Consider the following 15,078-nt stretch of genomic DNA (forward strand, 5'->3'; position numbering starts at 1 on the left):
TCGCACTCTCATTAGTTTTCCTTTTACTCCTTATGTAGCTAAAGAAGGACTTCTTGTTGTCCTTGATTCCTGTAGCTAGTTTTAGTTTGATTTCTGCCTTAGCTTGCCTAATCTGTTTTCTACAAGTGTGGGCCATTGTTGAGGAGTCTTCCTTAGAGGCTGTCGCAAGCTTCCATTGTTTGTACACCTTTCTTTTTCTGTAGGAGGGCTGCAACTTCTCTGCTTAGCCAAGAGGGTTTTTTGACCCTTCTGCTACTTTTTCTCCATACAGGAATGGATTTTCTCTGAGCCTTAAGGATTGTACCCTTAAGAAACGACCATTCTTCTCATGCTCCCTTTACCTGTGGTCCTTGGTCTCTCAGGGCATTTTCTACTAGTGACCTGAGCTTAATAAAATTTGTGTTTTGGGAGTCTCAGACTTTGAGCTTGGTATCTGTTTTGTCAGCCTTGCAACGGACCGTGAACATAAAGATTTCATGGTCACTATCACTAGGCTGCCCTCTATGTTTAAGTTGGTCACCAGGTCATCCCCTTTGACCAGGACCAGGTCAAGAACTGCATTGCCTCTAGTTGGCCTGTGCACCTCCCGAGTCAAAAAAAGCTCTTCGGTGCTGGTCAGGAAGGATCGTTGAACACTTCTCCTAGGAGTTGTCTGGGTAGTTGAAGTCACCCATGACAACCATGTCCCGTGCACACACGGCCTCCATTAGTTCATGGGCGAATACTAGATCAACTTTCTCCCCTTGATTAGGCAGCCTGTAGTATACAGACAGTCAGGTCTCTCTTGTCACACCTCCCCCGGAGCTTGACCCAGAGGATTTCAAGCTGTTCTTCTTTGGGGTCAACATTGGCTAGTAGGGAGGTGTACTGCTCCTTCACGTAGAGGGCAATACCCACACCTCTCTTTCCTACCCAATCCCTTCTGTGAAGGATGCAGGCCTTTATGGCTACACTTCAGTCATGAGAGGAGTCCCACCAGGTCTCCATGATCCCTACTAGATCATAATGCCCAGTGGAAAGCAGGACTAGTTTCTCCTGCTTGTTCCCCATGCTTCTGGCGCTGGTGTACAGGCACCTAAGTCCTTCTACTGAGGTCACTGGCTGCCTGTTGCACTGAAGGGGAGCTGTTTTCTCAGCTCCCGTAAGAGTGGCTTGCTTGGTTTAATTATTGATGGTTTCATTGTCAATGGAGCTTTCCTGTATATTGGTCCCTGGGTAGGCTCCAGTTTCTTCACCCCCCTGTGATCTTAGTTTAAAGCCCTATCTAAGAGATGGGCCATCCTGCCTGAGAAAAGGGACTTACCTTTCCACGTGAAGTGAATGCCGTCTTTCCCCAAGAGTCCTTTGTCCTTGACATGGGCGCCGTGGCCATAGAAGCCAAAGCCTTCTTGGTGGCACCACCGTCGGAGACACTGGTTCACTTCATCGATGCCATCTTGCCTCCTTGGACCGTGGCCTGCAACAGGGAGCACAGAGGAAAAAACTACCTGAGCCCGCGATCCTGCATGTGTAGATGCCTGCCCGGAAGCATTTACTTGCGAGTAGTTTACTCACAAGTAAACTGTTCCTGCATCAAATGCACATGCAGACACACCCACTTTGGGTAATCCAGATTCGATTCATATTTCTTCGTGTGTCTGCAGAGACAATTCTGAGTTAAAGAAGTTCAAGACATCAGATGTTCTCAGTTTGTCATTCTCTTTTTTTAAATACACTTAAAGCAAATTAATAAAATTATTCACACACAGTCTGTTGGAATGACACCTTGTTTGTTACTACATGAAGACAGCAACCTCTGACAATAAGGGCACATCTATATGAGATGCTTACTGAACGGTAGCCTAATAACACTGCGCAGTAACATGCTGGTAAAAAAAAATGCTAATAAGCTACTGTGCAGTGTTATTAGTCTACTGCACAGTAGCCATCATAAAAAAACTGTGCTGGTACTATTGTGCAGTAACTGTAATTATTGCGCATTTAGTTAGTACTTCATTAAAGCAAGTACTAAACTAAATGAGCAGTAACTAGTGTGCATTAATGAACATGTAGCTATGCCCTAACACTGTCAGCTCTTCATTAGCAATGCCTATTTCAGCCTGATCACGAATTACACTAAATGCCCCTTCTTTCCTTTCAGATGATGCAGACCAACATCCAAAGTGTTTTTGCAGCTGGTGATGCTGTAACTTTTCCCTTGTCATTGCGTAATAATAAGAAGGTGAACATCCCTCACTGGCAGATGGCTCATATGCACGGTGGGTGCTTTTTAGTCCCTTCACCAGAATGCGCCAGATGAATTAATGGCAAGTCTCTCTTCAGGAACCATAGGAAGTAAGCAAATAAGTCATATCAAAATAGGAAAACAGTTGAGTGTAAGGTAGCAGGGAAATGGAGTATTAATTATTAAATATTTGCAACCATTTATGTTTGCATATTTGAATTCCACTGTGCAATAAGTAATTGAGAGTAAGTTTGCTACTTGTATTTATAGGTAACAAATTTACTCATGACTAGAACAAATTACTGTGCAGTAAGCATCTGCACATGTAGATGATGACACTTGCTACACAGTTATTAGCTCTACTCTCAAGTAAAGTGTCTCGTGTAGATATGCCCACTGTTGCAGAGAGGCTCAGTAATACTTCCCCTTATCTGCATTTAGGCCTGATTAAACCCTATAAAACTGCAATATACAAATTAACTGAAATGAGCTGGCAAGAATTGGTTGTGGTACCACTTAAGAATGACCAGAGAGATTGTGTTGGCCCTGGATATAAGTTATGACAACAAGATACAACAGTCATACATAACTGTATTAATTGCAACTTAATTTAATTAAATTTTGTCTACATACAAACTTTTAATTAGCATTAAATCTATCAAATATATGTTGAGCCCATAGTCCTCTAGTTTTACCTTGAGAGCTGCATGAAACGAAATGGCTAGAAAAATACCGTGTTTTATGGTATACAGGTCAACATGGTGTATAGGTCAACCCCATTTTTCCGATGCAAAACTTTAGGATTTATAAGTTTATAAATTGACCCACATTTTATTCAGAGACAAGAACAAACAGTCACTGGCATGACTAGCACAATTAGCACTGAGGCTGTGGGTTACACACAATCAGCACAGAACAGAACAATCAAACAATAACCGCCGGGATTCACACCATCATTTGCAGTTAGTACTGGTCACCATGGCTTGCACTCAAATAGCATTTAAAAATCCCTCATTTAATTAATTTAATCCCTTCTTAAATTAACAATTTTAAACATTTTTAAAAATACTAAAAATTAACAATTTAAAATCCCTCATTCACTTTCATCATCAAAAGTGTCAGCCCCAAACAGTTCCTTGCAATCTAAATGATTAGCAATCCAATTATCATATGGATCCTCAGTATCAGATGTTTCAGTGTCTTCATCCTCTCTTTGATCTTTGTCACACCATAAAATATCCTCCTCACCATCCATAAAATTACTGATCCCGCATTTTTTGAACCAATGTAAAATGGTTTCAAGTTTAATGTCCCTCCAAGCTGTAAGAATCCATTGGCACACAGTTACTAAGGAGGCTGCTTACATATTTCCAGCTTTTGTATATGAATGTTGGCTGCTTATCATCCAGCTCTGCCACTTAACGCAAATGCGGTCTTTGAATGGTTTGTTTAAACGCTCATCCAATGGCTGTACAATGGATGTTAGCCTTCCAGGGATGACTGCTAAATCTGTTTTACTTTGCCGCAGAATGTTTTCACACTGTCACAGAGGTGGGCCTTAAACATGTCTGTGGCAAAGTGGGGCTCCCCGACTAGCCACAGTGCTAGTTTCCCCACTTGCCTTTGGACACGCCACCCACCTGACTCGCCTGCCATGCCTTGTTCTTAATTAATTACGATGTTAATTAAGGCGGGAGGCTGCCCATTCTTGCCCTGATGCCAGGGGGCACTATCTGTGGCCCCGTTCCTCCCCTACACCACAGCCCAAGCCTCGCAGATGGCATCCAGATGACAGTGCTCCCGGCTTACAGCCAGACCAAGCTTAGGCCTCGCTGTCAGGCCACAGACTCACACACATTCATACCACCCTCCTCTCACTAGGGCCTCACACAGTCCACCCTCTCTCACACAGCGTCTCTTCCTCGTGTCGACAACTTATACTGCCTTGCTCCCCCTTGGAGTGGGCCCCTTATGCCATAGGCTTAGCTAGTTCATACCTTAGGTGGCAGACGTACCATCTTTTGGGCCTCTCCTATGACCCTCACTGTGGTAGTGGCCAGCCAATTACCTGACCAGGTCAAAGCTTGCTCTGGCCCCTCCCGGAAGCAACTCTATACATATAAATATACCTGGCACTCAGTCCTCTGGTTTTCCTTTCCCCCACTGGGGCTCTTCATCTCTATTCCCTTTGTGGGGCCACCCCTCACCGGAATGTTCTTATCCCACACCACGACTGGTGCTCCGGTTTCTCACGGGGACTCTCACTCACCCCCTGGAGCAGCATGTCATTGTGCTCCAATATAGGTCTTGCTTTCGACTCACAAGCAGCCTCGCAGTGGTGGAGGACTTACTGGGGTCTGGACTTGCCCCTCTGTCTTGGACTGAGCCCCCTTTCCTCGGCCTCTGGCCCAAACTACAGCCTCAGGCATCTGGAGACATACCTAGGCCTACTTCCCCTCACTCTGGGCTCCACCGCCCCCCTCACTCGGAGCCATGGGGCTTCCCTCCCTGGTGGGCTGAGGTGGTCATAGCCATGCCTGGCCCCAAGTACCTTTTTCTCAGGGTCCTACACCCCACAGGGCTCAGGTGGCCTCAGCCATGCCTGGCCCCACTACCTCTGATGTTACGTAAAACCAGCCAAAGGTGAGGGCTAGGGTTAAGGCACCCCTACCCACCTTTCACCAGGGTGATAACTGGCCTGGCATTTCGTGGGGGCTCCTGTGCCACTGAGAGCCTCACCAGGCCACCCACTCCCAGCAGAGTGCAGTTTTAGGTCATGCCCAGGACCAGGAGCCTCCTGACCATCCCCTACAGATTCTACCCTTGCCTCCAGGATGTTATGGAGCCTTGCAGCCAGGCAACGTTGCTGCCTGGCCTGCCAGCAGCAAACTGCCCTGTTTATATAGGTGGACAGAGATCTAAAATGGCCGCTGCAGTCAAGCACCTTCTGGCTGCTTGGCTCCTCTCTTAAAGTGGCAGGCACCAACAGTGCCCTGCCACAATGTCCCATACGAGCATTGATTTCAATTGTAATGGCCTGCTGGGGTGTGTATTCCACACTCGCTGTATCCAAATGTGAACACCTTCCTCGTCCATCCAGCCTTTTGGGTGAACGTAAACAACAATGCCAGTGGGGAATTGGTCTTTCCTGGGGAATGTTTTCCTTTTGAAGATGACCATTGGTTTTAGTTTCATGTCCTCAGCCATGCAGGCAAGAATTACAATATAGTTGGTTTTCTCGTGGCCCATATTCTTCATCAGTACACATTAAGTGCCAGTGATATCCACGGTTCTGTTTGTTGGCATATTGAAGCATATAGAATCATAGAAATGGAGAGGTGGAAGGGACCTTAAAAGATCATCATGTCCAACCCCCCTGCTCTGGGCAGGAATACTGCAGAGATCAATTGATCCCAGCAAGATGTCTGTCCAGTCTCCTCTTGAAGACTTCCAAGGTTGGGGACTGGGTTTTATCCATATGTCCAATTTGGCTGAGATCATAATAGTTTTTCTTTCAAAGGTTCAACACATAACTCTGGCACTGGGTTATCTTGTCTTTGAGGTTGGCCGATAATCTCTGTGATATCTTAGTTCTCTGGTACAGCAAAAGAGAATTCCTTTTCATAAACTGGGAGCACCAAGTTGGGTTACCAGTAAAGTCTTTTGTACACATCTTGTCTTGCAGTCAGATGATATCTCTTGTTATGATTCTGCCAGACTGTCGCTGATCGTTGACCCACTTGGTGAGGTCTCTTTCTTATTCTGGCCACCTGCATTGCTTTCCACAGTCTGCACACTTCTCACAAGGCATCTTCTTTATGTTGTCAATGTTTTTCCACCAGTCATGAACCAATTTCTCATTCACGCCAAACTGATGAGCTGCAGAACTGTTGTCAGTATCAAGAGCAAAGTTGACAATTCTGGTCTTGAATTTGGCATCATATTTCATTCATTTTTGTGGCATCCTGAATACCATGTGGTATTTGGGGTACCAGTAATCAAGTTCATTCGGTCTTCACTAAAATAGTGCCAATGTAATTACTCGTATAATTAGTGGGACCACTCCTCCTGAAATTTGTGCAGTTAATGCAACCATGCCTCATGCATTCGCTAAACTTTGTGGTATGTCACCATCAATTTCTCATAGATTTCATAGATTTTTTAGGGTCAGAAGGGACCTCAGTAGATCATTGAGTCCGACCCCCTACCCCAGGCAGGAAAGAGTGCTGGGGTCAGATGACCCCAGCCAGAAAGACCTCCAGGGTAGGAGAGAGCACCACCTGCCTTGGAAGCCCATTCCAGATTCTGGTAACCCTTACCATAAAGAAGTTCTTCCTGATGTTCAATCTAAATCTGCTTTCTGTCAGTTTGTGGCCATTGTTTCTAGTTATCCCAAGGATTGCCCTGGTAAACAGAGTATCTCCTATTCCTTGCTGCCCCCTTCCCCCCGCCCCCGATGAATTTGTAGATGGCCACAAGATCACCTCTCAGACTTCTCCTGCGGAGGCTGAAGAGATCCAGGTCTCTCAATCATTTCTTGTAGGATCTTACCTGCAAGCCCCTAACCATACGAGTAGCCCTCCTCTGGACCCTCTCAAGGTTATCCACATCCTTCTTGAAGTGCGGCACCCAAAACAGGACACAGTACTTCAGCTGTGGCCTTACCAAGGCTGCATAAAGGGTAAGTATCACCTCCTTACACCTGCTTTTGATGCACCTGCATAATGCATGATAGAGTGTAGATAGCTTTACTTATCACTTCATCACATTGATGACTCATTTTGATCTGGGAGTCTACTATGACTCTGAGATTCTTTTCTCTTGCTGTGCTACTTAGAAAGTCATCTCCCAATCTGTAAGTATGTTGGTGATTCTTTCTCCCTAGGTGCAGCACTTTGCACTTATCTTTGTTAAACTGCATCCTATTCTGTTCTGCCCATTTTTCCAACCTGTCCAAATCTGCCAGAATCTGTTTTCTGCCCACCATGTGTTTACTTTGCCGCATAATTTGGTGTTGTCCACAAATTGGGACTGAGTACTCTCCATGCCCTCATCCAAATCACTGATGATATTGAACAGCACTGGTCCAAGAACCAAACCTTGGGGGACTCCATTGTCCACATCTTTCCAGGTCAATACCAACCCGCCCACCACCACTCTCTGGGTGCATCCCATAAACCAATTCGCCACCCACCTGACCATGTAATCATCTATATCACAGCTGCTTAGTTTATTTATAAGAATGGGATGAGACACCTTATCAAAGGCCTTTTTAAAATCCAAGTAAATGACACCTACTTCAACTCCTGCATCTAAGCATTTCGTGACCTGGTCATAAAAAGAAATAAGGTTAGTCAGGCAGGATCTGCCTGCTATGAATCCATGCTGGTTGCCCTTCAGCATTATTTTTCCTGCTGGACTCCCACAAATGTCCTCCTTTTTCATCCCTAGGCTTTCCTGGATTTCCCTGTTCAGCCATGAGGGTTTCTTGGCCCCTTTGCCCCACTTTACGTGCAATGGGATTGTTCCCTTCTGTGCCCAAATGATCGTTGCCTTGAAGAATGACCATCCTTCCTGGACTCCCATCTCACCAATGCTCTTGTCTTTCAGCACCTCACTGATCTCCTGAGCTCATTGAAATTAGCCTTTCTGAAGTCTAACACTTCTGCCCTACTAGTTATCTTTCCCACCTTTCACCAGATAGTACATTCCAACAATTGGTGGTCACTATCCCCAAAGTTACCCTGTATCTACAGATCTCCTGCCAGGTCATCCTTTGTAGCAAACACCAAGTCCAGTAAGGTATTTCCCCTAGTGGGACAGTATACTTCCTATTTTAGGTGAAAGTCCTGTAGGCAGGTTAAGAACCTATGTGAATGATCAGATCTAGCTGATTGCTCCTCCCTGCAGATGTCAGGGTAGTTTAGGTCACCCATGACAACCATGTCCCTTGAGCTTACTGCCTCTGAGAGCTGCCTTGAGAATTCCAGGTCTGGCTCATCCTCCTGGTGTGATGGTCTGTAATAGACTCCCACTACCAAGTCCCTTTCTCCCCGATCCCCTTGTATTCTGACCCACAGTACCACACTTTTCCCCTCTTCTGATCCCATCTTGATTATAGAAGATGAGTATTGCTTCTTAACAAAGAGAGCAATGCCCCCCCACACCTTTTTCCCCACTCTATCTCATCTGTACAGTCTATAGCCCTCAATGCCTTCTGCCCAAACATGGGTAAGGTCCCACCAGATTTCAGTTAATCCAAGCAGGTTGAAGTTGTTGGTTGCAAGGAGGAGTGTGAGTTCCTCCTGGTTTTTCCTCATGCTTCTAGCATTAGTATAGAGACACTTAAGCCCCCCTGTAACAGGGGGCCTTCTTCGGGCCCGTCTACTGACAGCCCTGCCCACCTGTTCTGGGCCAACTGCCTACCTTCTCACCTGCCATGCCTTGTTGTTATCTAATTAAGTTGTTAATTAGGCGGGAGGCTGCCCATTTCTTGCCCTGATGCCAAGGGGCACTATCTGTGGCTCCGTTCCTCCCCTAACCACAGCCCAAGCCTCGCAGATGGCATCCACTGTTGTCATTATCACCAGCCCCACTCTGGGCCCCAGAATCCTCCTGTTTGAACCCGACCTGAATCCCTCCACTCAGGCAGCCTACTCCACCTTGATTCTAGGCTACATAGCTCCCTGAGCTGTTCCCCCTTACAAGTGTGATCCCCCCGGGACCTTTGGCTACACTTGCTATGGCCTCACCTCTAGGCCAGTCGGAACCCCAGGCCCTCTGCTCTGGGTGTCCTTTGCAGTGGGCCCCTGGCCCTTTGACCCTTCCAGTCCTGGCTCCAGCATTGACCAATCGGCGGATTTCAAGACAAGTTTCCGACTCTGTAGCCTCACTCTCTCTCTGGGGTCCACATTCTGGACCCTACAAGTGGTAACCCACCCAGTTGTGGGAGCTAGGATTATTAAGGTGCCCCGACCCGCCTTTCACCGGGGTGGTAACTGGCCTGGCATTTTCTGGCGGCTCCCGCACCAGTAAGAGCCCCACCAGGCCACCCACTCCTGGCAGGGTGCAGTTGTAGGTCATGCCCAGGACCAGGAGCCTCCTAGCTATCCCCTACAGTTCCTGCCCTTACCTCCAGGATGTTCCAAGCAGCCTTGCAGCCAAGTAGTAACACTGCCTGGCCTGCCAGCAGCAAGCTGCTCTGTTTATATGGGTGGACAGAGATGTAAAATGGCCACTGCAATCAAGCACCTGCTGGCTGCTTGGCTGAGTCCTTAAAGTGGCAGGCACCAACAGTGTCCTGCCACCCCCCCAATAGGTGCCCTTGGTACCCCTGTCCTGGTGCCTGTCAGGCCCCTTAGTACTTACGTGGACTGTTCCAGCACATGGCTTGTGGTTTGTTGTTCCTAGGTTCTCTGTCTGCTGCATCCCCATCCCACAATGAACCTAGTTTAAAGCCCTGCACAGGAGATCAGCCAATCTGTGAGAGAAAAGACTCTTACCTTTTGAAGAGAGATGAAGACTATCACATCCCAGCATGCCTCTTCCATGGAAGTGCGGATCATAGTCAAAGAAGCCAAAACCCACACAATGGCACCAACTCCAGAGCCGCAAGTTGACTTTTCTAATGCAGCTGTCGTGATGCTGGCTGCAACTGCTGACTGAGAGGATCAATGAGAAAACCACCTGCACCCCGATCTCCTATGCTTGGCCTCCAGAGCTTTGTAGTCACTCATGACTCAGGCCAAACTACTCCTGGCTGCATCATTTGTACCCACATGGATGAAGACAATGGGATAGTAGTCAAAGGGCCATATGGGGTCATAAATCCTTGCAATGATGTCCCAAATCTGGGCCCTGGGCACGCAGCATACCTCCTGTACCGTGGGATCCGGGCGACAGATGACTCCCTCTGTTCCTCTCAGTAGGGAGTCACCCACCATGATGACTCAGTGTTTCTTCCTCCAGCTGTCCAGTTGTCCCTCAGTCTGCAAGGTGGCAGTTGTGGATGTGGCTTCCTTTGCTGCACTCTCCTACAGTGATGCCAGGGCCTCATATCTGTTCCCCAGCTATACTGGGGAAGTTGTCCCAGCAGTGTGATGTCTGGCTCTGGAGGTGACCGTCTTCCATACATCCACATTGGGTTCCCCCCGTGTTGTCTCCCCACTAGGTGTGCAATCCTGTAGAGAATGAAAGTACCCATCAATCTCATCCTCAGCAGCCCTGATCCCCCACAGGTAAAAAACCATGACATTATGCAGTAAAAGAGGGTAGTGCCTGCTAACCTCTGCCTGGAGTTCCCTCACCTGCCCTTCCAGGGCCTAAAGCTGGGCACATGTGGGACAGGTGAGGGGACTCCTGTTTCACCCCACCCTACCACCACCACTCCCAGGCCTCAGGGGCCCTGCCAGCCAACCCCTGCAGATGGCAGGGTGCTGCCAACCCCCCTCCCCCAAGTGCTGCATCTGGGTGGAGGCCTCAGAGGAGCCTTGGGTGGGAGGCACTGCCAAGGTAGGGGCCCTGGATGTATGCTGTGTCCCTTTTTTTTTGCTGTGACACAGTTTATAAATCAAGGTTGAATTTTAAGAGATAAAAAATAAGCTTCAAAACTTGACTTATACACCATGAAATATGGCAGATAGTGCTCCCAAAAGAATGGCTTACCACAAGGCAGTGTGCTCACCCTTTTTATCTGACATCTACGTTAACAATCATCTATGCTGAATATCTCTGTATTACCGCACAGCAGAAGAATGTTGAGGATACAAAGAAGATCCTGGTGAGGGCACTGAATGAGATGTCAGATTATTACCTAACCAATTATCTCAAGCCCAATGTGCAGAATCCCAATCTTCACATTCCATCTGAAAAACAAGGATGCAGAATGACACCTGAATGTCACCTGGGGTGACCAGAGTCTTGAACATCAGGAACACCCAGTCTGCTTAGGGGTAACACTGAACTGTACACTTCGTTACAAAAAGCACGTATTAAATACCAAAGCCAAGGTCAATACACAGAACAACATTCTGTGTAAACTCTCAGATTTCAAGTGGGAAGCACATCCATCTACTGTACGCATTACTGGCTAAGTACTTTGTTTTTCTGTGGCTGAATATGCCTGCACCACCTGGGGACTCTCAAGTCACAGTAAACATATTGAGACTGCCCTAAATGATACATATAGGAATTATAACAGGCTGCCTAAAACCCACCCTTGTTCCCTGCCTACATGCACTATCCAGCATAGCTCCCACCCCCTTACATCAGGAAGAAAGTAGCAGGCGACATTGACCGGCAGGTACAAGAGGGAGAAGATTACCACTTGCTATATGGATGTCACCATTGTCTCTCATTAAGAAATAGCTTTTTGTCCTCTTCCACACCATTGACCTACTCAGCCAGAACTACCCTCTGGCAAAAAGAATGGGATAAACTAAGTGACAAAGCTGTTGAATGGAGCCAGCAAGGAATTACCCCCAGTGAGGAGTTAGCATCTGGCTCCATGTACAAATGGTATACAAGGTGGAGCCTGAACAGATTGAGAGTGGGTCTCAGAAGATGCAACTTTCTTATGAAATCATGAGGCCTCTATGCAACTGACCAATGTGTTTGTTAGGAGAAGCAAACCATGGATCATCTCTTGAGATGCCCTGTAGCACCACAGTGCACCCACAAAATCTGGCAACACCTATGCCAGAAACAGTGACCTGTGCAGAATATTGGGACCAGACTATATAGAAAGGCTGGACTGGAGAGAAGAAGAAAAGTACTGTCCCCTAATACTGTGCATGTGTAGACAGTGTCCATGTCTACACAAGACACTGACTGCACAGTTTATACAAGTACTAAATAAATGCACAGTAACAACTCCAAAATAGTGTCTTGTGTCAATACGGCTTTAATCCAGAGCTAACTAGTTAACTCTGCAAATGTAGATGCACCCTGTGGCATTTGGTGGCAGTACAAATATTTTTTTTTTACATTATGCTCATAAAGATCTCCAAGAATTTGATCCATTGTCCCTCCTCTCCCACCTTCCCTTATTTACTTTTCTGATACTGATAGAGTTGCCCACTTTCCTTTCAGCTCTGTCAGTGTGGGAGAGCCTACACGAGATTAGACTGAATAGCAAGCCTTTGTTGAAAGGCTTCTAATGTCTCATAGGTGGACAAGGTTCTTTGGGTAAATCCTATATATTTTATTAGACCAACCAAAATAGTTGGGAAAATTCTTCTTTGCACACTTTTGGGTACAAACACCATTCATCAGATTGAGGAAGCATCTGCAGTTGGTCTGTGCTCTTCCTGGATGGAATAGAATAGAAAGAAGCCAGAGGCCAGTATGCATGTGAGAATACCAGTCAGTGAAAATGCTAATTGAGTCAGTCAATGGGTGAGAGACAGGTCGGGGTGGGGGGAAGGGGAATGTAGACCAGGTGATAAGAATATAGCTGGTAAATAGTAGAGAGATTACCTGGGGTATCAGATGTTAGGCAAGTTATAATGTGTCATAAATTCACAATGATTCATGATTTTTTATAACCAGTAGGTTGATTAAGTGAAGTTCATAAGCTCATCTGAGATAGGTGTTCTGTAAACCCTTTGAGGATTAGAAATGAGAGATTGGAGAGAGAGTGGTTTTCTTGTGAGAAATGTGCCCCCACAGGTAATTGGGTATTCTAGCCTTTGATAGATTTTTGGTGTGCATTCCTTCTGGTATGTAGTTGTTGTTTGGTTTCTCCTACATATTTTCAATCAGGGCATTTAGTGCACTGGATGAGATATACTACATTTCTGGAGTTGCAGGTGTAAGATCCAGGAACAGTGATGGTTCTGTTGTGGGGTGTAGTTACTGTGAGGGTGGTGGAGATATGTTGGCAGGTTTTACATTTCTTGTCATGGCATACTCTAGAACCATTCAGTGTGTTTTGGGCCATAAGAAGTTTGCTTCTGGTGATGAGGTTGATGAGGTTCAGTGCTTGTTTAAAGGCTAGGATGGGTAGTTCTGAGAAGATGTCTTTAACAACTGGGTCTTCTTCTAGTATAGGTTGCAATTGTTTGAGGATTTTCCGTGTAGGTTCCAGGGAGGGATGATATGTCATAACTAGTGGTGTATGATTTATGGGGCTTTTTTCTGTACTGCAGCAATTCTTCATGTTGTATGTGGGTGGCTCTTTCAAACATGTGATCTATCTCTCTGGAGGAGTGTCCTTGTTGGGCGAAAGCCCTTTTGAAATTTGTGAGGTGATGATCATAGGTGTTCTCCTCAATGCAAATGTGGTGGTATTGGAAGTCTTGGCTGTATATTACAGCTTTCTTGGTGTGTTTAGGGTGATTGCTGGTTCTGTGCAGATATGTATGTTGGTCTGTGAGTTTTTTGTATATGGTGGCCTGTATTTTACCATTCTGGATATTGATCATAGTGTCTAAGAAGAAAATGTTGGTGCTGGAGTATTCAACAGATAGTCTGATGGAGAGGTGATGATTGTTGAATTTCTGATGGAAATCAATCAGAAATTGCAGGTTTTCAGTCCAAATGATGAAGATGCTATCTATATGTCTTAAGTATAGCAAGGGTTTGATGGTGCAGTCCTTGAGGAATTCTTCTTCCAGGTGGCTCTTAAAAAGGTTGGCATAGTGTGGAGCCATTTTGGTGTGCCCATGGTCTGGCGGAAGTGTTGATTATTGAAAGTGAAGTTGTTGTGTGTGAGGATGAAGTGTATAAATTCAGTAATATCTTTAGATCTGTACTCTGAGTTGTAATCTTCCTCTTGTAGATATGTTAGGCAGGCTCGGATGCCATCCTGGTGTGGGTTGTTGGTATATAAGCTGGTAACTTCCATGGTGGCTAGAAGGGTGTTGCTAGGAAGGTGGTCTGTGTTTTTAAATTTTTGTAGAAAGTCTGTTGTGTCTTGGACAAAACTCACTCTTTCGGTGACAAGAGGTTTTAGGATGGATTCAGTGAAACCTGATATTTTATCAGTTAGGGTTTCATGGTTGGATATGGTTGGTCTGTCAGGGTTTCCTTGTTTGTGGATTTTAGGGAGCATGTAAAAAGTCCCTGGGTTAGTTCTGTAGTTTTTCTTGTAGTTCCGATGGAAATGATTTGATGGTAGTTTTGAATTTTAAGGTGGAAAGCGGAGTAGGATCTTCCTCTGGTTTTTTGTAGTAGGTGGTGCCAGAGAGTTGTGTGTTGGCTTCTGTTATGTAGTTTTCATTGTTAAGGATAACTGTAGCTCCTCCTTTATCTGCTGGTTTTATTACCATTTAGTGCTTAGATCTTAGAGAGTCTATGGTCCTTCTTTCTGAGAGGAAGAGGTTGTTATGGTGGTGTGTGTTGTTGATTATTTAATTGTTCATTATTTCCCTGAAGCAGTCAATATAGCAGTAAAGGTTAGAATTTCATACACTATGAGGTGTCCAATCTGATGGCTTTTTGTTTTTTGGGGGGGTTGCTCTTTTCTTTGATGTTGTCAAAGGATGAAGTGTTGTTGGAACTGGATTCATTTTGGTTGTGGAAATATTACTTGAGGAGGAGACATTGGAAGAATTGGTCTAGTCCTCTGCATTGTAGTATTTTATTCGTGTTTTTTCTGGACAGACATTCAGGCTTTTAGATAGGACAGATTTTTCATCTTTGGTAAGTATGTGCATGGAGAAGTGATGATATTTGAGTGATGGTTGCTTCTTTTGGTTTGACTGAGTTTGAGGTTGGAATGTTGTAAAGTGTTGGTGTTGTTTCTCTGATGGTTGTTTTGTGGTTAGAAAAGTTTTTTCTGGAGTAATTCGTTCCATTTCTTCTTTTTATGTGGATGTTGTAGAAAATTTTCAGTAGTCTCTTTGTATATATTG

At 45.6% G+C, this 15,078-nt stretch overlaps 1 protein-coding gene across 1 annotated transcript in view; it reads left to right on the forward strand.

The window, feature by feature from the left end:
• The window catches only part of AIFM3 (apoptosis inducing factor mitochondria associated 3), a 280,485-nt gene that overhangs the window by 222,298 nt on the left and 43,109 nt on the right, over positions 1-15,078 (forward strand). The window contains exon 16 of the mRNA XM_059713630.1: positions 2,141-2,258. Coding sequence (XP_059569613.1) covers positions 2,141-2,258 — 118 coding nt within the window. The remainder of the gene's footprint in view (positions 1-2,140; positions 2,259-15,078) is intronic.

The sequence above is a fragment of the Alligator mississippiensis genome, chromosome 10 (genome assembly GCF_030867095.1).
Source record: "Alligator mississippiensis isolate rAllMis1 chromosome 10, rAllMis1, whole genome shotgun sequence".
Lineage (NCBI taxonomy): Eukaryota > Metazoa > Chordata > Crocodylia > Alligatoridae > Alligator > Alligator mississippiensis.